This window comes from Coccinella septempunctata, chromosome X, assembly GCF_907165205.1.
Source record: "Coccinella septempunctata chromosome X, icCocSept1.1, whole genome shotgun sequence".
In the NCBI taxonomy this organism is placed as follows: Eukaryota; Metazoa; Arthropoda; class Insecta; order Coleoptera; family Coccinellidae; genus Coccinella; species Coccinella septempunctata.
The window spans coordinates 10,958,325-10,982,720 of record NC_058198.1 but is presented as its reverse complement, the minus strand read 5'-3'; the positions used below and the strand labels follow the sequence as shown (position 1 = coordinate 10,982,720).

The 24,396-nt window shown below is 36.3% G+C and overlaps 1 protein-coding gene across 1 annotated transcript in view; it reads left to right on the top strand.

Annotated features, from left to right (window-relative positions):
• Positions 1–24,396, top strand: part of LOC123322208 (kinesin-like protein KIF13A) — a 53,110-nt gene that overhangs the window by 17,980 nt on the left and 10,734 nt on the right. Inside the window, exons 4-18 of the mRNA XM_044910088.1 lie at positions 3,131–3,399; positions 5,563–5,810; positions 5,970–6,300; positions 6,352–6,609; positions 6,670–6,922; positions 8,619–8,762; positions 8,818–9,152; positions 9,207–9,350; positions 9,409–9,573; positions 12,064–12,412; positions 12,758–13,242; positions 13,333–13,522; positions 13,580–13,771; positions 17,381–17,814; positions 20,116–20,269. Coding sequence (XP_044766023.1) covers positions 3,131–3,399; positions 5,563–5,810; positions 5,970–6,300; positions 6,352–6,609; positions 6,670–6,922; positions 8,619–8,762; positions 8,818–9,152; positions 9,207–9,350; positions 9,409–9,573; positions 12,064–12,412; positions 12,758–13,242; positions 13,333–13,522; positions 13,580–13,771; positions 17,381–17,814; positions 20,116–20,269 — 3,951 coding nt within the window. The remainder of the gene's footprint in view (positions 1–3,130; positions 3,400–5,562; positions 5,811–5,969; positions 6,301–6,351; positions 6,610–6,669; positions 6,923–8,618; positions 8,763–8,817; positions 9,153–9,206; positions 9,351–9,408; positions 9,574–12,063; positions 12,413–12,757; positions 13,243–13,332; positions 13,523–13,579; positions 13,772–17,380; positions 17,815–20,115; positions 20,270–24,396) is intronic.

Genomic DNA, 24,396 nt, shown 5'->3' with positions numbered 1-24,396 from the left:
AGAGAGCAGCCTATAATAGAATTTATTAATTTCCATAAAATCCTGCGAGTTGGTTTATGGCCAGACTGTAGTTGAGATCGATATTTTTTATTACTCTCTATAATTAAATGGAGTGTTTCTGTTTGCTCCGTGGCATGCTAGTTTTTTTTTGGCCGTTTCCGTTTCCATTGTTGCAACGATAGCGTATATAAATGATTAAAATTCCTAAGCATTAATTTTAACACCTATGCTTTTATATCATTTAGTGTTCTGGACTACTGCCTGCTCTGTAAATATGTGCAAAAGGTCCCAATATTCATTATTCAGCTACGCAATTCATACCCCAGAGAGAACGTGAAATTCAAATATAAAGAATGGTTATGCGAAGTTTATTCTGTATGCGAGTTGGAATATGGATGATTTTAGATAAGAAATCTTCCATAATGTAGTATTATCAGGTCCTTCATCCGCTTAAATTTTGAATGTTGAATCTGACCCTTATTTTTGGCTTGTCGTGTTTTTTCGGTATTTTAAAAGTCTCTAGTCGGATACACACAGGCCTATTGAAACGATAACGTTTTCAACTTGAATTGAACTTGATCTTGTAAACAATCAACAGTACAATAGGTTGATTCGTCTGCTAAAATGACTATAACTATTTTCCTCTTCTCGTTACTTGACTGCCTATTTCGCCAATGTTAACAGGGGGAACCAAAGTAACTAGGAATATTATCATTATAAGCCTTTGGAAACTTAAAAACGCTGCAAATTTCACATAAATGTTCATCATTCTCAGAAGCTTTGAAATTTTCTAACATCAACCATTCCAAATTCTAATTGAGAAGAATGACTTCGACAATTCAATCGAAATTGAAAAAAAAATCCATTACCAAATAATTAGTGGAACCAATTTCCCGCTGTAAAAAGCCTTATATTAAACGTTTATTATGAAAATACATATTTCTGAGTTCATGAGTTTAGCTGCAACTTTTTCTTCAATTTCAACCATTGTTCTGGTTTTAAGGGTTAACCCTGGGGGTGAAACTAGCAGAACCTAGTGTTCCTTGAAAAAGCATATCTCGAAAATCGGCAGTAGCTTCAAACATGAGTCTAAATCATTGTACTATTATAATTTAGAAATTAGCCTGCAGTACCAGCACAGGGTGGATCCGGCAAAACCCAAAATTTTACTTATATCTGGAGGGCAAAAATATTAATAATGGAGTCTAATAATTAATTTTAAATTTTTATTTTTAAAATGTGCTAACTTTCAGGATAACAGAAGATACAGAACCATTATTGCTGAATTTCTGAATATATACTGAACAAAATAATGTGTGCTATGCTCATAGGGTAGTTAATAATAATGGGAAGGAAATAAATGTTACATAAAAACAAAAATGACATACATAAGAAGATATGTAAATAATAATTACCCATTACCTGTGTCTGAGGACAAACCCATCATACGTGTGTAGAAAAATTTTCAATAAATTACCAAAAGGATTTTAAGTTTTTAATTCTCAGAGACATATTCACTTTGTTAATATTTTGTATATTTGTAATATGATACTATTGCATTTCATGTCCTGAATGGTTTGTTGTATGAAGAGCATAGCTAAAATAATTATATCTATATTTCTATCTATCTAACCCTAGGTGAAGAAACAGTCATGTCTTATAACTTCCCTTGAAAAATATTGATTGTAGGTAATTTGGGGAGGTATTTGTATTTTCTTGTAACTTGTCATGGGTTTCCTATCCCAACATCTGAAGCACAATGAATAATAATGAAAAACTGTTGATAGAAAATAGTTCTGCGTTCGAAGTTATGCTGTATTCATCAGAAGCAGCCTTTCTCGAAAAAGAGTTGCCTAACGAATAATTCATTCACATTGTTCCAATATTATTTGTTAGGCAACATTGTTTTGAAAAAACTGCTTGTGGCAAATAGTGCATAACGCAGATGCATTTCTACAAATAATTATCCATTGTGTTCCAGAAGTTGGTAGAGAAAACTTATAACAAGTTCCAGTAAAAAAATTCTTCAATACTGATTTTAATAGCGTCATTGCACCCAGAACGCGAAGTAACCGGCGGTAAAAAATCATTCATATGAATGATACAATTTTATATTTTTTTACATTCTAGAATAATATGAAATCAGTAATAGTGATGTAGAATATGAATACTCATAGTTCCCATATCCTCCTTATTGTTGAGCAAAACATTTTCAAATAGTATATATCAATTCAGATACATAACATCCATTTGTAGAAATGTTACGATCTGTATCGAACTAACCAACCACCATCACACAGAAAGACCATTCTGTGGTGGCAGAGATGTGACCAAGCATCCATTTCAAGAAATGTTACGATCTGTATCGAACTAACCAACCACCATCACATAGAAAGACCATTCTGTGGAGATATGACCAAGATGGTATTATTCGACCTTGTCAAAGCAACACAACTTATACCTCGACGTAAACTGAACGAATTGATAGACCCGTGGTCAGCATCTACTCTTCTTTGATGGAATGGTCTCTCTGTTAATGTTCCGACTGATGGTGGTTGGTTGGTCCGATTTTGATCGTAACATGTATTGACTTTCATATCAGTGTATGTTAAATCTTAATTAAAGAAGGTTTCAAATAAATAAGGAGGAAACAAAATGATTGTCCATTCAAGTTTTTTTATTTTTTTATTTTGCTAACTTAACGTTTAAGCTATACCATGCGATTTTTTCCTCAATTTGAGATGTGGGTGATTAATTAACCTTTAATCATGAAAAAATTCAAAATCCCAGGTGGTTCTGCTAACTTTATAGGTGTGAGAAGTTCAGTGGTGGTTCATATTTTTTTCCATTTCCAAATATTCATCACTGGTATAAAAACATATTTCGAAAATAACCTAATTTTTGAAAAGCATCATGAACAGATACTGCACAGTAGTAAGCATACGTTGATATCATCATTTGCACCGGAAATTAGATTGAGATAGAATTAGTGGCCAAACATCAACTTCTTTCCCTCGGGCGTTTCAAATTTCAGGCAAGGATAAGGATAATACGGCTTTAATGAAGGAAAGCCATTCGTTCGTACTACCGGCAACTCCGATTAACTTGGTGTTTGTTTTTTTTTTTTCAGGATCGGGAAAGTCCTACACGATGATGGGGTCTCAGGATAATAAGGGTATCATTCCACGTTTGTGCGATTCGCTTTTCGCCAAAATAAACAATCAACAGAGCTCGGAGCTCTCGTACAAGGTGGAAGTGAGCTATATGGAGATCTATAACGAGAAGGTGCACGATTTGCTGGATCCCAAGACGAACAAGCAATCGTTGAAAGTGCGAGAACACAACGTGATGGGGCCTTATGTCGATGGATTATCGCAGCTGGCTGTGACATCGTTCCAGGTCGGTTCGAAAATTCATTATTAATTATTGACGATCATATTGTGATCCAATGAGAAGCTAGGAATTATTTGTTTAGGTTTCTCTACTGACATCAAAATAAAAACACCTAGTATGTAATAGTAAAAATATCTCTTGATAATAGGTCACCCCAAAAATTGTCAAAGTCGTTGGTTATCGTGGGGCAGACGATCTTTTACACACCGGTTCTAAGAAATGCTCTGACTGCCTCATGGTAACCAACGATTTTGACAATCCGTTAAGTTAAGCTCAAACGAATATTCGAACAAATTCGTCGTAAGAAGGCTATGGAATATTGACAGTTGACGTTCTGTGATCGAACTTCGAATGCAGAGCTACAAATGTCAAAAGATCCATAGCCTACTTGATGATGGGTTGACTTCTCCCTAGTGTTTGAGAAAATCGACTTTGTATAAGTGTTAAAACTATTTTATAGTTTTTTTTTTAGTGGGATTCGCCTTATACAAAGTTATTAGATAAAGGAAAAATTCAGTTGATGTCTTCGTTATTTCCTATTTTGTGGGAACCTGCTCGAATAGGTCAATTAATAATTTGTATCACGCAACTTTTTATGTTAATTGAGGAGTTTGCTTGCACCCTGTAGAAGGGGTGGAGTTGAGTTATTTTGAATGACAAACCTAAGTTTTTGTGCCAGAAATGGATGGACTTTTTGTTGGTGAGCGATTTGGTTATTGATAGGTTTTTTATCAACTTTTTTTTATTGGGATGAAATGGTTGAACATATCGAATTCGAATTTTTACTTTCTTCAATTATTTCGAGGCATGTACAGTTACATAAATAAATGAACATAAATGTGATTTATCAATTAGTTCAACCATTTCATAACTATAATAACAAAAATGGTTGATGAAAAACCCCATGAATATCAAATCATCGACAGCAACATCGATCTTTTCATGGCGCAAAGAGTTACAAAATAGTAAACATCAAAGATATGAATTTGTGCGCTACTTTTCACTCGCAGACTTCTGTTATCATGTTTACTTACATGTTTTCATCCGGTTATGTGTTTTATACAATTGGTTTTATCGTATATTTATATCTCAATAATATGCGGAAGTCGATCAGTGACAACAGATTTTCTGAATCAATTCACATACCAACGATAGAAAAACTTCTTCACTGAAAATACCTTCTGTTTTTGGGGTGCTGAATCCAAATATAACACTCAAAAAGTTGTATTGCCCATCATTTATTCATATTTCATAGATAAATTGATTTAAATGAGCTAGTTTCAATGGCTAATGACACCACTGTTTTAAATTGCTCAATGAAATACGAATCATGCTATGTAACATAACGTTTCATTGATTTTTTCTACATCCCCATAAGGGTTTTATATCATGTAATCGAAAGCATATTGCTCGAAACCTATATAGGGGATAGAAAAAACCTAAGGCCAGATTTGGATTCAGCTGATTAGAATATTTTTTGCCTGGGTTATTATCTGCTGCAAAATTTCATTCATACTAGTTGAATGCTTGCTTGAATATTTAGGAGGAACCATTAAAAAATGTTTAATGCATGTTTGACAGAAAAACTGAATAAATATAATAAATATTTAGAAACGAAAAACTTAAATATAAAGAATAAATATCAACTTTTTGATAACGATTATCAGATGTGAAACTAATTTCATTGCTATACGACCTCAAAAAAGCTACCTATTTGTGAATTAAAAACAGATAATATGAATTTCACAAAAATTAGTTGTTGAACCACGACACGTGTTTCTCTATCACAATAGCTTCTCCAGGTGATTGAAGGTAAACTGAAATATTTCTTAAAATTCACTTAACTTCACTCCCATAGATTTATAGGGTGTAATGATAGTTTCCAGAACGTTCAGAGCAATTACAGACTAGATACGAGTCGGAGGATCGGTCGTTAAATAATATAGCGATGGAAACATCTTTCCTTAGATTCAAACGAGTTTTTTATTTTTTCTTTGTTTTTCATGCAATTTGTATATATTTTTTGTGTTTTTTACGGCTTTTTTTGGTTTTTTTGTGTTACTTTCGGATTCTATGTGGCCATGTCTATGTGCCACCTATTACTGGCATACAGTGCGGAATGTACAAATGATATTCCTCGTTCATAACATACGACTGGAATCGTTTCAGGACATTGATAACCTGATGGCAGAGGGAAACAAATCACGTACGGTAGCTGCCACAAATATGAACAGCGAATCGTCAAGATCGCACGCTGTTTTCACCGTTATACTCACCCAAACCTTGACAGATGAAAAAACGGGCGTGTCTGGAGAAAAAGTCAGCAGGATGTCGTTGGTGGATTTGGCCGGCTCGGAAAGGGCGGTGAAAACTGGTGCGGTTGGAGAACGACTCAAAGAAGGCTCTAACATAAATAAGTGGGTATCTTTTCAACTTATGGTGGGTTTATGCCGCGTAACTTAGACCTAAAAAATGAACCAATATAATGCGCAGGTGATCTGGGGTACGCTGCATAAACCCAGCATTATATGTTGTCAGTTTTTGACAGATGCCTGGATGTCCTTTCTTTTTCGCAGATCTTTGACAACTTTAGGCTTAGTTATCTCCAAGTTGGCCGATCAATCGTCGGGTAACACGAAAAATAAAGACAAATTCGTACCATATCGAGATTCCGTTTTGACGTGGCTGCTGAAGGACAACTTGGGCGGTAACAGTAAAACTGTTATGGTGGCGACAATTTCGCCGGCAGCTGATAATTTCGAAGAAACGTTATCTACGCTCCGGTACGCCGACAGGGCAAAGAGGATCGTCAACCATGCTGTTGTCAACGAGGATCCTAACGCTAGAATAATCAGGGAGTTGAGGCAAGAAGTGGAGGCGTTGAAAGAGATGTTGAAGCATGCTACTGTAAGTGTAAGGATCTTTCTTTTTACCTCTTTATAAACCGATGTGTTTCAGGGTTCACCGGTGGATGATCCTCAGAGTGTCATTCATCAAAAACTGAGCGAAAGCGAAAAATTGTACAAAGAAGTATCACAGACGTGGGAGGAAAAATTGATGAAAACTGAACGGATTCAGAACGAGAGACAACAGGCATTGGAGAAGATGGGTATAAGCGTTCAAGCGTCTGGGATAAAAGTGGAGAAGAATAAATATTATTTAGTAAATTTGAACGCCGATCCCTCACTAAACGAATTATTAGTGTATTATTTAAAGGTAACAATATGAAAATTATCGATGAAGTAGTTAACCAATCAATTCTTTTTTTTTTCTCAGGAGAAAACAGTTGTTGGTGCGAAAGTTGACGGAGTAGGCCCTGAGCCAGATATCCAACTGTCTGGTCTCGGAATACAGCCAGAACACTGTATAATAACGATCGAAGATGGCGAACTGTTTCTCGAGCCACTAACCAACGCACGTTCTTTCATAAACGGATCTCAGGTTACTCAAAGGACACAACTCAGGCATGGCGACAGAATCGTTTGGGGCAACCACCACTTCTTCAGGGTGAATTGCCCACGATCAGTCTGTAAGTTCCTTTGATTTTTAGGTGATTTCAACACATACAGGTGCGGAGAATGAGAAAGAGAGCAAAAGAATTTGTTTTAACAGGTGCACACACTTTAACTTCTCTATTCAGATGATTTTCATTAATGGATTTCTTCATTTTCGACAGCTTCGTGATCCCTTTCTAAAATTTTGCAATAATTAATTAGTGTATTGGAAGGCAATAGACCTATCGTCACTGTAAAATAATCTGAATAAAAGAAATCTGCCTTTTTGAGTATCTTTTGAAAGGATACAGACTGAAGAAATGTCGAGTTTTTCGTCGGTGAGGCTCTTTGTGACAGGAGGTACAACTCATCAAAATAAATCATTTCACCAAAAACTGTATACAAGGTGTATTTGAAGGTGAGGTTTTTCTTTAACAAAAAGTAGGACTGGTAAAAATGAAGTTTTTCACCTCAGAAATCACCTAGACAAAATTTTCATAAGGACAAAGTTGAAAAAAATTTAGTATGATTACTGAAATAGATCCTAATACGACGCTGACCGTTTGTTAGCTGAATTATCGCAAAGCAGTGGGAAAAAACTTATCTCCTGATTCGACCATGTGGTTTCGTTTAGAATATTGGCTCGTTCGATATTTACGTGGTAATGAAAATGGAAACTTAGGATTACCGAATTGTTCTCATTATTTTTTAGTAACTTACACAATTTTATAAAATGGCTCATTTCGATACCAACTGACAGAAGAGACTTAGGGCACAAGTGTAAAAGTAGAATAATGCTTCAAAATCTCACCAATAAAATTCGTCTAAATTATTAACAAATTTTTTCACAATGGGCATCACAATCTTCTTGTTCGAACATTTCAACAATCGTCGTAAAAATGGGATGAAATGGGGAAACATCATCGCACTTTTTCAACATTACTAACATAAGCACTTTCAAGAAACTGCCTCGATTTTCTACATTTTTTTTCACCCTAAATTGCACGATACAACAATTATGATTTTCTTAAAAGTGACCTGATGCATCCAAGCCGATAAACTTGGTACTGAACCATTCATTGTCCAGCCATATGTTTAAATTTTGTTTCGTTTTTGCGATGCCGAAGTCACCTTTCACAGTCCCGTACTTGAAATTCAGTGAAATTTTGTCGAACTTCTAGGGGTTGTATCTCAACCCTCTTTTATATTTCATATAGACAATTTTTGGTTGAACGAATTATTTTGATGTGCTCTACCTTCTGTCAAAAAAAAGCCTCACTTTTGAAAACACCCTGCATATAAAACATTCCAAATGATGGAGCTACCACCCCTGGAATTTGAAAGCAAAGCATTTTTAAAAAGAGGGCCGAAATTCTTGGATTCTCACAAAAATCTACAGGCTTTGTCACGAACCAGTTCAGCACCAACGTGCAAAATTGATAGCTTTAAAATTGATACATTTTGTATTCGGAGAATTCATTTTACTTTTCGACCGTTGTGGCTAAACAACTGCAAGTTTTCTTCTCCTCGTGTTGTGATGTTATAGGAAGGGAGAGACTTATTATGTTTCCCTTTCCAACTGGCTAATTTGCGCTCTCTTTCTTATGCATTGGTAGCCTCAGATCTTCCTCAGGTTGGAAAATTAACCTTGTATGTCAAATTTGGTGTTGTTGTGTTTTCGGAAAGTTTATATTAATTTAACGGTTATTGAATCAATATAATTTTCTGCAGCTGCCACTTCAGAACCCCAAACCCCAGCACAAAATATCGACTACAATTTTGCGCGTGATGAACTGATGCTGAACGAAATGAGCAACGCCCCCATCCAGGCTGCTATAGCGCGGCTGGAAAAACAACACGAAGAAGATAAACAAGGTTCGTAATACACCAATCAACCTATTTCGATCGATGTAAAACTTCGTATTTACAGTTGCCCTCGAGAAACAACGCTTGGAATTCGAAAGACAATTCCAGAAGCTCCGAAGCACAATGTCCCCCTCCACACCATATCCCCCTTATTCGGACGATCCGTTGAGGTTCGGTAAGGCGACGCCTTGCACGCCCACCACACAGATGCGGGTCGAAAAGTGGGCGCAGGAGAGGGACGAAATGTTCAAACGGAGTATAGGCCAATTGAAAACCGATATATTGCGCGCTAACGCTCTGGTACAAGAGGCTAATGTCCTGGCCGAAGAAACTGGCAGGCAGACGAAGTACAGCGTGACCCTTCAAATACCCCCTGCTAACCTTAGTCCGAATAGGAGGGTACGTATTTATTAGATCGGTTTTCTGCATACCCTTAAATTAATCTGATTTTAGAAAGGAGCGTTTGTGAGCGAGCCTGCTATATTGGTGAAACGTGGAAATTCTAGTCAAGTATGGTCCATGGAAAAGTTAGAAAATAAAATAATCGATATGAGGGAAATATATGATGAACAGATGGAAAGTAACGGTGTCACAATAGTGAGTAACAACCTGATATTTCAGTGGTTCATTTTCGAACTAACTATGTCGTTTTCAGGAAGAACCGGTGTCTCCATCTTGTGATCCCTTTTTCGAGTCTCAAGAGAACCACAATTTGATAGGTGTAGCAAATATATTTTTAGAAGCTCTATTTCATGATGTCAAACTTGATTATCATACTCCTATTATAAGTCAACAAGGAGAAGTCGCTGGTCGACTGCAGGTTAGTTGAAATATAAATATAATGCTGTCTTGAAAATTATTCAATTAATTTGCTCCATTCGGGTAAATTTTATCTTTGCTCTCGAAAATGTCGGATTTGCTCGCTTAATATTATTGTTAAACGGTTCTGTGCACTATACAGGGTCATTTTAAATCTCCATCACTTCGAATTTTTGTAACCTCTGGTTGAAACGAAAGTTGCTATCAACTTGTTTTTTTTTTCAAGTGGCGTTCACTGTTATCTTGATATAAAAGAATGGTGGAGAGAACTCACAGAAACATACCGAATTTTGATTCTGGTTTTCATCATTAACTGTTTTAAAGTTGAAAGCCTGAAATCATCAGCCTCATTCACGATTTGTTTTTGAAAAATCTATATATTTCGTCATTTTCGTATTTATTTGAAATTATTTTAAGTACTATTTAAAAATTAAAAATAAAAATGGGTATTTAAAAATTCAAAGCGTTTCGTTTCTATTGCACAAGTTAGCAACGTCGACTGAAATATGCGTTCATAATAAAGGACAACAAATACCCTATCTTGATGAGATAGACAAAGATGGCTGTCTGTGACGAACGATGAAGGTCGTAAAATTTTGTGGCATTTTTATGGCCGGTTGCTGTTGAGGCTCGCCAGTGAGTACGCGCCTTATGATGGCTGTAAATCAACAGCTGTTATTTTATAAACAAGCCATCTCAAAGATTATAGAGTTAGGTTAGGTAACTATAATTTTTGCATGCCATTGTTCTTTTTATTTTGTAGTAGGTGCTGTTGCCAAATCGTAAACTAGAAACGAAGCGATTCAAATTTTGAAACCTCATATTTGAAGAATGATTTTGAATAGTTTTCGCGGTGCATTTGAAAAATTCATGAAACTCATAATTATTCAGTTTAAACTTGCATATGCTGTGATAACCCAAATTGAGGAGAATTCTCAACGCTTTAGTGAAATTCCCATCAAAATCGGAGACCTGGTCACCGAGTTATGTAACGACAAACATACAAACGATCTAACAAACACACGCACTTTACAAACACACGCACTTTCACATTTTTAAAGTAAGGATGAATCTACTTCTCAAAACCGATAAAAAAATTCACATCAATCATTTTCCTAAAATTTTCCATTTTCGAGATATTCAACTAAAAATTATTTGTCTTTCAATCTGATAATTCAATATGGGAAATGGTAAACATCAGGAATTCGCATCAGCGAAAGTCATTTCCATTCAGTCCCCATTTTAATATACTGTTTAAAAGTTTCAACAAGATTCCAGATTTCACGTATGAAGATAGTTTGAATCTCCTTCTTATTCATGGCAAGTGTAATCTAGTTGTTAGACTCTTCATTGAGAGATTTCCTGACTGGTCTAGACCACCGAGAGATGCCATCAATATAAATGTGAAAATGTTGCTTTCTCTCATAACAAATTAGTCAGGAAACAGAAAATGTTGTTTGTGACGAAAATAACGAAATTACAGTTCATATTATCATGAAAACCCAAAAGATTTCGCACTACGTAACTCGGTTAATATATGCAATATATTGTATAGACTTTTTGGAGATCGGCGGCTGGCAAACCATGCTCCTCTGGCCACCACGTTTACCCGATTTAACGCCCGAACTAAATATTAGTTCAATTATGGATTTGCTTCATCAAGTATCGGATACATCAATTTAACGCCGTCAGATTACTATAACTTAGAGAGAATAATAAATATGGTCTATGAAACTTCCCTGACCGATCAAGGGAACTGCAAACAACGAATCAGCATTTAAGTTAGCTTCGAAATACAAACACACCTTCCAGATCTCTTCTTCCTGGTGAGTTTAGTAGGAGAAGTGTGAACAAATGTCTTGACATGAACAGTCAGAACTTTATCCATCATTGAAATGAATTTCGAGTTTAACGCAAAGAAATTCAACAAACTGGGATTTCGTGATGATTAAACACTTTACCAAAGCGTTATATTCTCGAATGTCTCGGAAATGGTTATTTTTAGACCTATATTGGGACATTTTTATTGGTTTTCAGGAGTTGAATCATATTTCGATAAAATAGATGGGTTTCAATTTGGAATGAGGAAGTTTTTGATGAAAACTTGAATCAAAGTTAGGCATATTTTTGCAAATTACCTGTAGATTTTTTCATTAATATTAAAATGAAAAATTATAGTAATTCCTGGAAATTTCGTTCTTCCAACCTTAAAGGGCGCTATGAATCTCTACTTCATCGCCCCTAAAAGAGAGAGAATATTCGTATGAAAGCTCAAATATCTTTGGAAACCATTCTCCTTCCGTCATTTTGAAACTTTCATATAGGTATAGATTTCATTTTGAACGGTTAAATATAAGAATCAATTTTAAAAGCATCCTATATAGTGAAATCCAGGACATCTGGTTCGCAAGTTATGAAGACAAACACGTCGATTTTAGAATTTATAATAATAAAGAACTACAAAATCTTTCATCTTCAATCTTTTTTCAAGGTGGAATTAAGTAGAGTGCAGGGCACTCTCCCGCAAGACAGAATAAGCGAAGCAGCTTCAGACATATCTTCAGATAGTAGCAACGACGAAGATGATTCATCAACTACCTCAACAGTTACCTGTCGTGTACACATCAAACAAGCCTCGGGCTTACCTTTGTCATTATCGCATTATGTGTTTTGTCAATATACCTTCTGGAATCACCCCGAACCTATAGTCGTGCCGACTAAGGTTCCAGACAACGCGCAAGCTGCCAATGGACTTGTTTTACAAAAAGATAGATTTAAGTTTGACGACTGCAGGGACTTCACCATCAACGTAACCGAAGAATTCTTAGAACATTGTACAGGTGAGAGTACATGAGATGAACCACACAAACCCGTTTCTGTAACAATTATTGTTCAGTCTAGATTAAATTGACACTTTTTCATCAGATTCTGAACTGTTATTTCAGCATTGTAGTTTAGGGTATTTTTTTCTCACTCATTTGATCAAAATTCGCTTCACGAATTAGAATTAGAACTAGAAGACGTTTCTATAACCAATATAAGTAAATGTAACAGAAAAAATATATTAAGATGATACGGAAAATGTGCATCTTCGGAGAACACAATATCCTTAACTTTTGACAAGTAAATTATTTGGTGGAGCGCTCTATCTCTGTCGAAGTTGTTATCAAATGTTTTTTCCTCAGAAGGGGCACTCTCTATAGAAGTGTGGGGTAATCGCAGTGCTGGCTTCTCCAAACATAAACCAGGATGGGAAGTGGAGCAACAACTGGCCGCGAAAGCCAGATCTTTGGTGGACAGATGGTCGGAACTTACCAGGAAAATCGAGGTTTGGGTCGAAATTCAGGAACTGAACGAGCAAGGGGAGTACGTTCCTGTCGAAGTTATCAACAGGAACGAACTCCTCACCGGCGGTTGCTATCAACTACGTCAGGGTCAACAGAGACGGATAGTTGTCAGGGTTAAACCGGTACAGAATTCGGGAACGTTACCAATCATCGTCCAGCAAATCATGTCAATCGAAGTGGGCAGTGTCATTGTCAGGAGCCGCCTGCAGAAACAGCTCGACTCCTACCAGGAGGAGGATCTGACGATTCTTAGGGAAAAATGGAGTGAGGCTTTGCTCAGGAGAAAAGAGTACCTCAATCAGCAGATAAATAGACTTCTTGAGGTAGGAGAGAATGTAGTGTTTAAAAAATGGTTGGCTTATGGCAATTATTCATTCGACACAAGTTACAGTTGTTTTACTCTTCATTTTCAGAAACCTGACAAATCGGAACAGGACCTGGAACGCGAACAGAGTTTGATGGACCAATGGGTCAATCTAACGGAAGAACGCAACGCAGTCTTATTGCCCGATCCTGGAACTGGTATTCCTGGTGCGCCAGCTGTCTGGACTCCGCCTCCAGGAATGGAACCATATGTACCTGTTTTATTTTTGGACCTTAACGGTACTTGAAGATATACAGCGTCTTGTGTTTTTATTTCAACCATCCCATCTGTTTTAGCCGATGACTTATCTACACACCAATCTGGGGAGGAATTGCAAATAGCTGGTGCCGATTCAATTCTACCCAAAGAACATGGAAGTACTTTCTACAATCTCCATATTCTGCATAGTTTGGAGAAGGACGTGTGCGCTGTTGCCAGCTGGGATTCTTCCATACACGACAGTGCACATCTGAATAAAATCACAGATAGTGAGTATCTCATTGCAAATCAAGCGAGCGGGTTCAATTAACCTATAAACGAGTCATGTGATGAAACCAACGAAGGCTGTCAAATTAACGTCAAAATATACTTCCCAAAAATTGAAGTGGATATTTGAGAGAAAAAATTATGCACTTGGATCGAATTTTCGGTATTGTTGTACATAGTGTGGAGAGGAGTATGTTTGCCTATTACACACACTCAAAACATGGTTCTCATGACACTTAAATTGCGCGGAACTCCTTTCTTGTAGGTGTATTTTTGTTGCTAACTAATCTAACCTTAAATCTACAAACGGAAAGAGTGTATATTATCCTGAGAACAACGGTTAGGTCAAATTAACGTCAAAATATACTTCCCAAAAATTGAAGTGGATATTTGAGAGAAAAAATTATGCACTCGGATCGAATTTTCGGTATTGTTGTACATAGTGTGGAGAGGAGTATGTTTGCCTATTACACACACTCAAAACATGGTTCTCATGACACTAAATAGCTTGATTAAATGAAAATTACATAGAACTCCTTTCTTGTAGTTGTATTTTTTTTGCTAACTAATCTAACCTTAATTCTAGAAACGCTGAGAGTGTATATGATCCTAAGAACAACGGTTAGGTTAGGTCAAATTAACGTCAAAATATACTTCCCAAAAATTGAAGTGGATATTTGAGAGAAAAAATTATGCACTCGGATCGAATTTTCGGTATTGTTGTACATAGTGTGGAGAGGAGTATGTTTGCCTATTACACACACTCAAAACATGGTTCTCATGACACTAAATAGCTTTATTAAGTGAAAATTACGAGGAACTCCTTTCTTGTAGGTGTATTGTTTTTGCTAACTAATCTAACCTTAATTCTAGAAACGGAGAGAGTGTATATTATCCTGAGAACAACGGTTAGAAAAGGTTAGGTCAAATTAACGTCAAAATATACTTCCCAAAAATTGAAGTGGATATTTAATAGAAAAAATTATGCACTTGGATCAAATTTTCGGTATTGTTGTACATAGTGTGGAGAGGAGTATGTTTGACTATTACACACACTCAAAACATGGTTCCCATGACACTACATAGCTTGATTAAATGAAAATTACGAGAAACTCCTTTCTTGTAGGTGTATTTTTTTTGCTAACTAATCTAACCTTAATTCTAGAAACGGAGAGAGTGTATATGATCCTGAGAACAACGGTTAGGTTAGGTCAAATTAACGTCAAAATATACTTCCCAAAAATTGAAGTGGATATTTGAGAGAAAAAAATCTGCACTTGGATCGAATTTTCGGTATTGTTATACATAGTGTAGAGAGGAGTATGTTTGCCTATTACACACTCTCAAAACATGGTTCTCATGACACTAAATAGCTTGATTAAATGAAAATTACGTGGAACTCCTTTCTTGTAGTTGTATTTTTTTTGCTAACTAATCTAACCTTAATTCTAGAAACGGAGAGAGTGTATATGATCCTGAGAACAACGGTTAGGTTAGGTTAGGTCAAATTAACGTCAAAATATACTTCCCAAAAATTGAAGTGGATATTTGAGAGAAAAAATTCTGCACTTGGATCGAATTTTCGGTATTGTTGTACATAGTGTGGAGAGGAGTATGTTTGCCTATTACACGCACTCAAAACATGGTTCTCATGGCACTAAATAGCTTGATTAAATGAAAATTACGAGAAACTCCTTTCTTGTAGGTGTATTTTTTTTGTTAACTAATCTAACCTTAATTCTAGAAACGGAGAGAGTGTATATGATCCTGAGAACAACGGTTAGGTTAGGTCAAATTAACGTCAAAATATACTTCCCAAAAAGTGGATATTTGAGAGAAAAAATTCTGCACTTGGATCGAATTTTCGGTATTGTTGTACATAGTGTGGAGAGGAGTATGTTTGCCTATTACACGCACTCAAAACATGGTTCTCATGGCACTAAATAGCTTCATTAAATGAAAATTACGAGAAACTCCTTTCTTGTAGGTGTATTTTTTTTGTTAACTAATCTAACCTTAATTCTAGAAACGGAGAGAGTGTATATGATCCTGAGAACAACGGTTAGGTTAGGTCAAATTAACGTCAAAATATACTTCCCAAAAAGTGGATATTTGAGAGAAAAAATTCTGCACTTGGATCGAATTTTCGGTATTGTCTTACATAGTGTGGAGAGGAGTATGTTTGCCTATTACACACACTCAAAACATGGTTCTCATGACACTAAATAGCTTGATTAAATGAAAATTACGAGGAACTCCTTTCTTGTAGGTGTCTTTTTTTTGCTAACTAATCTAACCTTAATTCTAGAAACGGAGAGAGTGTATATGATCCTGAGAACAACGGTTAGGTTAGGTCAAATTAACGTCAAAATATACTTCCAAAAAAGTGGATATTTGAGAGAAAAAATTCTGCACTTGGATCGAATTTTCGGTATTGTCTTACATAGTGTGGAGAGGAGTATGTTTGCCTATTACACACACTCAAAACATGGTTCTCATGACACTAAATAGCTTGATTAAATGAAAATTACGAGGAACTCCTTTCTTGTAGGTGTCTTTTTTTTGCTAACTAATCTAACCTTAATTCTAGAAACGGAGAGAGAGTATATGACCCTGAGAACAACGGTTAGGTTAGGTCAAATTAACGTCAAAATATACTTCCCAAAAAGTGGATATTTGAGAGAAAAAAATTCTGCACTTGGATCGAATTTTCGGTATTGTTGTACAGGGTGGGCAAAATTGGTGATACCTGAAATACAACTCTTTCAACCCAACGAGATAGAGGAAAATGTATGGCACATTGCGGTCGTATTTTTTCGAGAAACTAATAATGTCATCAACTGCATTCCTCTATCTTCTTTTGTTTTCGAGTTATAGGTCAAAATTAAAATTTCAACTTTGGTCATTATCTCCATTTCTGTTTGAGATGTTGAAATGAAAACATTATACAGACACTTGTTTGATAGCAATCCAGTTGCGTTCTATGATTTTTCAAACAGGTATATTTGCTGAGCTGTAACATAAATATGTGGTTTGTCTTGTAAAAACAGTAGTTTAAAATGACTTAGAAAGACTGAGCGCGATGTGTGATATATTTCTGAAACGATATAAAAATGGCGATTCTTTCTGAGTCATTTTAAACTACTGTTTCCATAAGAAAACACACATCTTTATGTTATAGCTCAGCAAATATACCTGTTGGAAAAAATCATAGTACGCTACTGAATTGCTATCAAAAAAGTGTCTGTAAAATGTTTGCATTTCAACATCCTAGCATAAACAGAAACGGAGATAATGTCCAAAGTTGAAATCGCCAAAATTTAGCCTATAACTCAAAAACAAAAGAAGATAGAACAATGCATTTTATTGCATTATTAGTTTCTCGTAAAAAGACGACATGAATGTGCCATCCATTTTCCTGTATCTCGTTGGGTTAAAAAGTTGTACCAATTTTGCCCACCCTGTACATAGTGTGGAGAGGAGTATGTTTGCCTATTACACGCACTCAAAACATGGTTCTCATCACACTACATAGCTTGATTAAATGAAAATTACGAGGAACTCTTGTAGGTGTATTTTTTTTTTGCTAACTAATCTAACCTTAATTCCAGAAACGGAGAGAGTGTATATGATCCTGAGAACAACGGTTAGATTGTCCCACCCAGCACCTATGGACCTCGTGCTCAGAAAACGTTTGGCCTTGAACATCTACAAGCAGTACAGCTTGAGGGACCGGTTGAAGAGGAGAATCGAGAGGTTGGATCCCATCGCCCACACCGGCGTTACGTATGAAGTGGTGTCGAATGTGCCGAAGGCCAGCGAAGAGCTGGAGGATCGCGAGTCCCTAGCGCAGATCGCTGCATCCGGAGAGGAATCGTCTTGGGGCGACGGAGAAAGCTATATAGAGAAATACACGAAAGGTGTCAGTGCTGTGGAGAGTATATTAATGTTAGATCGGCTTCGACAGAATGTGGCTGTCAAAGAGCTTTTGCAAGCTAAGGGTCAGCCCCTTATGCGAAAGACAGCCAGCGTACCAAATTTCCAGGTACTCAGCACATTTTCAGATTATTTCTCTCCGATTTATGAGAGATCGAAACCACTCATAAAGGTAGATAATACATGAAATTTTTTTTAGTAGATTCAAAATGTCAATAGGAGTAAAGAGGTAACGATTAACCTTTGAATTGATTACGTTTTGGAGTATTATAGTATTAACAATTTATGAGTAGTTTGTTGTCTCTTCTTTTTGTTTTCAATTCAATTGATTGCAAATGAAATTCAAAAAGTAATGAATATATTTTATCTTCTTATTCGTAATGCATCACTAGGAACTGAATCCAAAGAATGGGGTAGGTTTATTTCATTGCTAATTTCACAAAGTTACGAAATTAAATTGATTTGGTTCTATGCAGTAACTATGAAGATGTAATTCACGTAGTTTCGAAGTCGTTAGTTTCAATTTGTAGATTTGGCGTGAAAATCTCGAACATGGGTTTCTTCATTGGATTAGAAAAAAGGAATTTGGACCAGATGACCACATAGAAATATAATGAGAACTAGAACACTTTTTTCTCTTGAATTATTCTACCTAGAATTTATATGCTCAACATCAAAAAGTTTGCTCAAAATATTGATTGCTTTGATCTAGTCCATCAACTAGAACTGAGTAACATCTTCACATAATCTCCAGACCAAAATTGTATTGAACATGGCTGGTCTGCAATATCACAGCAATTACACCGCTTATCTGACCCACCACAGACATTATAACAGGTGCTTTGGCAGATATTCGACAAAATATTCCTCAAACTTATTGATAACCTCATGCACACAATGCCGAATAGAGTAAGAGCACCACTAAGAGCTAGAAGGGGCCCTACCCGATACTAAACCTTGATTCTAAGGTGTTTTCATCAGGAGGGACCTTCCTTAAGCCTGCAGACTTCACCAGGCAGAATCTTTATTTCGTCCATTTATCTATTTGTCGCTCTAAAGGAGCTGTTGCCATTTCAGGCCGGTCTACCGTAGTAGATATGTAATTAATACATCAGTATTTTATTTTTTGCATATACGTAAATCATCCATTTAAATTTTTGAACAGTGTGTTTACCAAAGGTTTTCAATATCAGCATCGAGTATACAAGGTATATTTGAAGGTGAGGCTTTTTTCAACAGAAGGTAGAACTGGTCAAAAAGCGTTTCACCAAAAATCACCTGTACAAAACTATCAAAATGACAAAGTTGAAAAAAAATTGAAAATGATTACAGAAATAGATCTTGATATCACCCTAGACCGTTTGTTAGCAGAATTATTGCAAAGCAGTTGGAAAAAATTTATCTCCTGATTCGATCATGTGGTTTCGTTTAGGATATTTATTGGTTCGATATTTACGTGGTATGTGAAAATGGAACTTAGGATTGCCGAATTGTTGTCATTATTAACTTACACGATTTTATGAAATGAGCATCACAATCTTCTTGTTCGAACATTCCAACAATCGTCGTAAAAATGGGATGAAATGGGGAAGCATCATAGCACTTTTTCAACATAACTAACATAAGCACTTTCAAGAAACTGCTTCGATTTTAAACATTTTTTTTTTTTTCACCCTAAATGGCACGATACAACAATTATGATTCTCTCAAAAGTGACCTGATGCATCTAATACGATGAACTTGGTACTGACCAAGTAACCATGCATTGCCCAGCCATATATCTTTTGTTTCGTTTTTGCGATGCCGGAGTCACCTTCCACAGTCCGGTACAAGAAATTCAGTGAAATTTTGTCGAACTTCTAGGGGTTATATCTCAACCATCTTGGATATTTTATAGAGACAATTTTTGGATAAACGACTTATTTTGATGAGTTCTACCTTCTGTCAAAAGCCTCACCTTTGAAAACATCCTGTATAATAAATATATTTATCAAGATTGTTGACGTTAAATAATTGATGATGAAACATTTTTTGGCTTTTTACTTCATTTTGGATCATTCACTCCATCATATCGAATTGAACCATTCTGGAGACGTAGGAAGAGAATATATTTTTTTAATCTCAACAGTGTAGATTCGGTAATAATGATTGAAGAAAGTGTTCTAGTATGTTTTTAGGTATTTTCTTGTGAGATTATTCCATTGCCTTTGAAGAATCGCTGTATATTTCAACGCATAAATTTTAGTTGCCAGAAAATTTTGTGCCATTTCATGCGGCACATATCAAGACTTGAACTTGCTCTGAGAGGACGAAGCCTCCGATCAGAGCACCTTTGCCCAAGTCTTTAGAATCTAGTTGAACTGAATCATCCATATTTGGTAAAATTAATAACCGGGAGCGGTTTTCTTAGCTTCTGAAGAACCTGAGTACCGAGTCGCTGCAGATGTCCAGGTCGGAGAGCGTGTCCGAGTTGAACAGCGACTTGCACGGGGTGTCTCCTCTCAAGGGTCGTCTCAGTTTCACCAAAGACGCCGAAGCATCGCCATCCAAACCCTTCGGACTTGGTAAGTGTTACTCGACTAGTTTTTCAATGAAAATCGGTCCAAATGATAGATTAGTCAAGTAAATAAGAATAATTGGTTAGAATAGAGTCATAATCATAGATTTAATCAGTCAGCAGTGTTGAAGATATGTTGGATAGCGAAATGGAACTAATTGTGTATAAATTTCTTTTTTCTGCAACCACAAGGCTCCATTCTTTCAGGTAAAATGGAGGCTTGCATTTTGAGTCTGCTCTAGGTGAAATATAAGGGATAAGGAGTGCTTGGTGAAGGCTTTGCTTTGGGCTTAAATCACTTTTTTTTACTTGTTTTGTTGAATCATCATATTTTTCTGGTGAACATCGTGCTTTATCTCAAAGTGAAGCCTTTGTAGGTAGTAGATAATAAATAAGGAGTAGCAAGAATAGCATGATCTGAAGACACGTGACCAAGTCTTATCCTATCTATTGAAAATTTGGTTTCTCTTGAAACGTCCCATGGTTTTGTTACTCGAAAACCTCGAATATGCAATTTGCAGGATCGAAATATTCATTTCGAGTTTGGAATGTTAGTTGAGCTATCTCTCAACAATTTAGTGTATCTGAAATGATAGCCTTAATAGTTTTTCATCTCATTATATTTAATCCATGAAACTTTCATAATAGCTTGGGTAAGATTTTTCCAAACTGTGATAGTGTGAAGTATTGCATTTATTTGAATATGTTGTGGTTGAAATTCATAACAAATAATTAACAAAACAACAACTGAAATTTCCAAACATTTTATTCTTGGTATTACCCTGCGCTAGTTGAGAAATGAGTTTTACTATGAACGTCGTTTAACCCAAAAAATATACAAGGTGAATCGAAATGAAACCGTCTGAAATGAAACAACTGAAAAAAGACATTAAAATAAAAAAAATTTTTATTATCACTCTGAAAAATTAACATTTCACAAATTATTTCTCAGAGCTTATCATTGCTTATCGCAAATATTTCTGAATCTGTTTATATAGGCATGGGAAAATACACTATAGAACTTTCCATCTCGTAATGAAGAGGGAATTCAATATTTGTCGGTATTATCTGGCTCTTCCTTTATGTTGCTCACAATGACTTATAGCTTTTACATCATTTCCGAATGGGTGTTATGAATTAAAAAAATCCGAGTTTTCTCGATTCAATCGTGACATACAGAGTGAGAAAGAAGTAACGCCAGAAATTCATATCTTCAGTATACACCATTTTGTAGAATAATGCTCGAAGACAATATTCTACAAAATTTTAATTTTACATAAAATGTTCATGTAAAATTGGGGAGTTTGTCATTCACCCTTGCGTAATTTCGACCTCTTTAGCATACTAAATAGTAAGTAGTAGTACGAATTTTGTGCGTTACTGTATTCAAAACTTTTTCCAATGAGTTATTAGAATTTATTGAGCGAAAAGTACATGAATACTTCAGAATAATTTCGCTAAAACAGCAATATAGAGCAGCAGGGTTATACCAAAGATTCAGCAGGAGGAAATCGGACAGTTATTGTTTTTGTTTCTTAATAAGAACAGCGTTCCTGAAGTAATATGTAAAGAAATTCCCTCCCAAGATCTGATACACATACATTGTAATGAAGTCACAGAGACTGAAAATCCTAAATGTGCAAAGAAGAGCGCTGCTACTCTTCTGGTTATTATTGTGCCTAAAGAGCATCGTGAGCATGCGTAGCATATGAAATTAGAGTTGGACCCGTAATTGACTAGGTACTGAAATTGAAACAATTGGCAAACAGATACCTGCATGTTCTGTTGTATGTTAGCTTGGAAGTTGTCTCTTTGACTTTAACACCTAGGTTGTCCCACTTCTAACCTAAGTATGTAGATAGGAGAGATGCCGAGGGGCAGGATAATTACATTGTAGATACGACTTTTTCACCTTCAAACTATCAAACTGTGCCATATAATTCATTTCCTGTCATCGGTTATCGTGTGGTCACATCATCGAACAAATATACGGATTCCGGTGTAAATGAAAAAATTGGCTGAATCATGTTATTGCCAGCATAAAATGTAACGGAGTTTTTTGTCAAAGCGCAACGCAGGACTTCTTTGAATCATGATAATGTGACCGCATGTTTTGTTGTTTTCACAGTTTCTGCGTTGTGTGGGGGTGTTGAATTTCTCAAATAATATCTTTCAGGTGTGCGTTAAACGATATTCTATTCGTTACACTGGTGGCGGTTGACACAAATTAACCCAGTTTCCACCTGGTAAAAGTATTGTGCATAATGTAGTTGGAAATAGTAGCTGTCAATAGAATCAATATAAATATTACCTACGATTTAGGTGTAGGAGATGTGACTCATTTCTGAAGGCATTTCAATTCTGGTGGGTGATTTACATCACAAAAACAAGAAAAACATGGCATTTCACGTTTTTTCAGAAGTTTCCTGACGTTGAAACAACAATTCGAGAAATATTTCAGCGTCATTTAGAGAATGTTCCGGGTTCGCATGAAAATAAGATATTTCGATATTTTCGTCATTCACAATTATGAAATGTTATGAAAGGAACCATGTTTTACATTGTTCTATTGATGGTCGCTCTTGATAGTCGATAACCAATCAAACACTAAATCTAAGGAAGTTTTTGACGAGAGTTCGAATCAAAGTCAGACATTTTTCGGGAATTATCTGTAGAATTTCTCCATCAACATAGTTTTAATTAGAGTTCCTGAAATTTCTTCCTTCTAATGCCATAGGGCAAGTCACTATAACTATCTTCATCATAGTCCCGAATAGAGAATATTGTTCTGAAAACTCAATCAATACCTCTGGAAAACTTCGGAATATCAGTGGCATGCAATTCTACTACTTCCGTTACAACTAGAAGTAACAGAAACTTGGAAATACTCAACTGCTCAACGATTGATAGGTATCACTGACTTTCATCAATTTAATTCGGGAATAATGTCTTCATGATGTTTATTTTGATCGGATAACAGAATATGTTGATATTCAGGTTTTTTTTAGAAAAGAATGAAGAGTTTCATGGAAAAATGTTTTAATTGAAAGTATGAGAAATTATAAGCTTACATAACCGAGAAAAAAAAATTAAATGAAGTGAAAACTGAAAGTCTCGGTAAAGCTTGGTTAATTCCTCACGAGCTCGTATCAAGCATCTCGAGCATTATTCTATTCTAGTAAAGGAATACAGAGAGGCTCTGCGGGGGCTAGGTTCTGATAACATTGTGAAAGTTATCTGGTGCCCGGCTCACGCAGGACTTCCGGGGAACGAGAAGGCAGACAAACTTGCAAAGCAGGGAGCCCGCTCAGCTTTTGTAGGTCCAGGACCGGCGCTGCCTATCTGTCGTACATCTGTCAAGAACTTCTTTAATAGTTGGCTGGACAGGAAATTTTCCTCTGGATGGAGCATAAGAAGTGGTCTCAGACAGTCGAGGCTTCTCATTGAGAGACCATCCTCTGTGCCTGAGGTCAAAAAACTCTTAGCTCTTGAGAGGAAACAACTGAGTCTAGTGACTGGAGCAATGACTGGCCATTTGTTTAACAAACACTTAAATAGAATGGGACTGACTAGCCGTTCCCTGTGCCGCTGGTGCAGGAGCACGGAGGAAACGGTTGAACACATTTTGTTCTTCTGTATCAACCTTGAGGACTTAAGGATGACACATCTAGGAAACAGAACACCCACAGCTCCTATGGTGAGAGGGACACCTCTCTGTCGACTTGTGGCATTTTTGTCAGCATGTCACAGAGTGTGAGTCTCTCCAACTACAAGCGGACGAACAATGGGTCACGAGGCCTCAGTTCAGCCCGGTGGGGCACCGCACGTAGAAGAAGAAAAAGAAGAAGAAGATTATTCTATTCTTCGAGGCATACTTTCGCTGAGACAATACATGAAATTTTTTGACAAATTGGTCCAAATGTCCAGAAAGGCGTTAGAAAGCTGCTCCAGATTGTTAATCGGTTGTTCTGGTTAAGACAGTTTTCTAGACATCTCTGTTCAGACGTGCTCAATGCATTTCATGTCTGTAGAACGAGGTGTACTCTGGGTACTGGTGCATTGATATTTTTACCATTTTCTCGATTATTGTCTATTCAAATCGAACTTGTGCGTTCAAACGAGAAGAAAACAGGT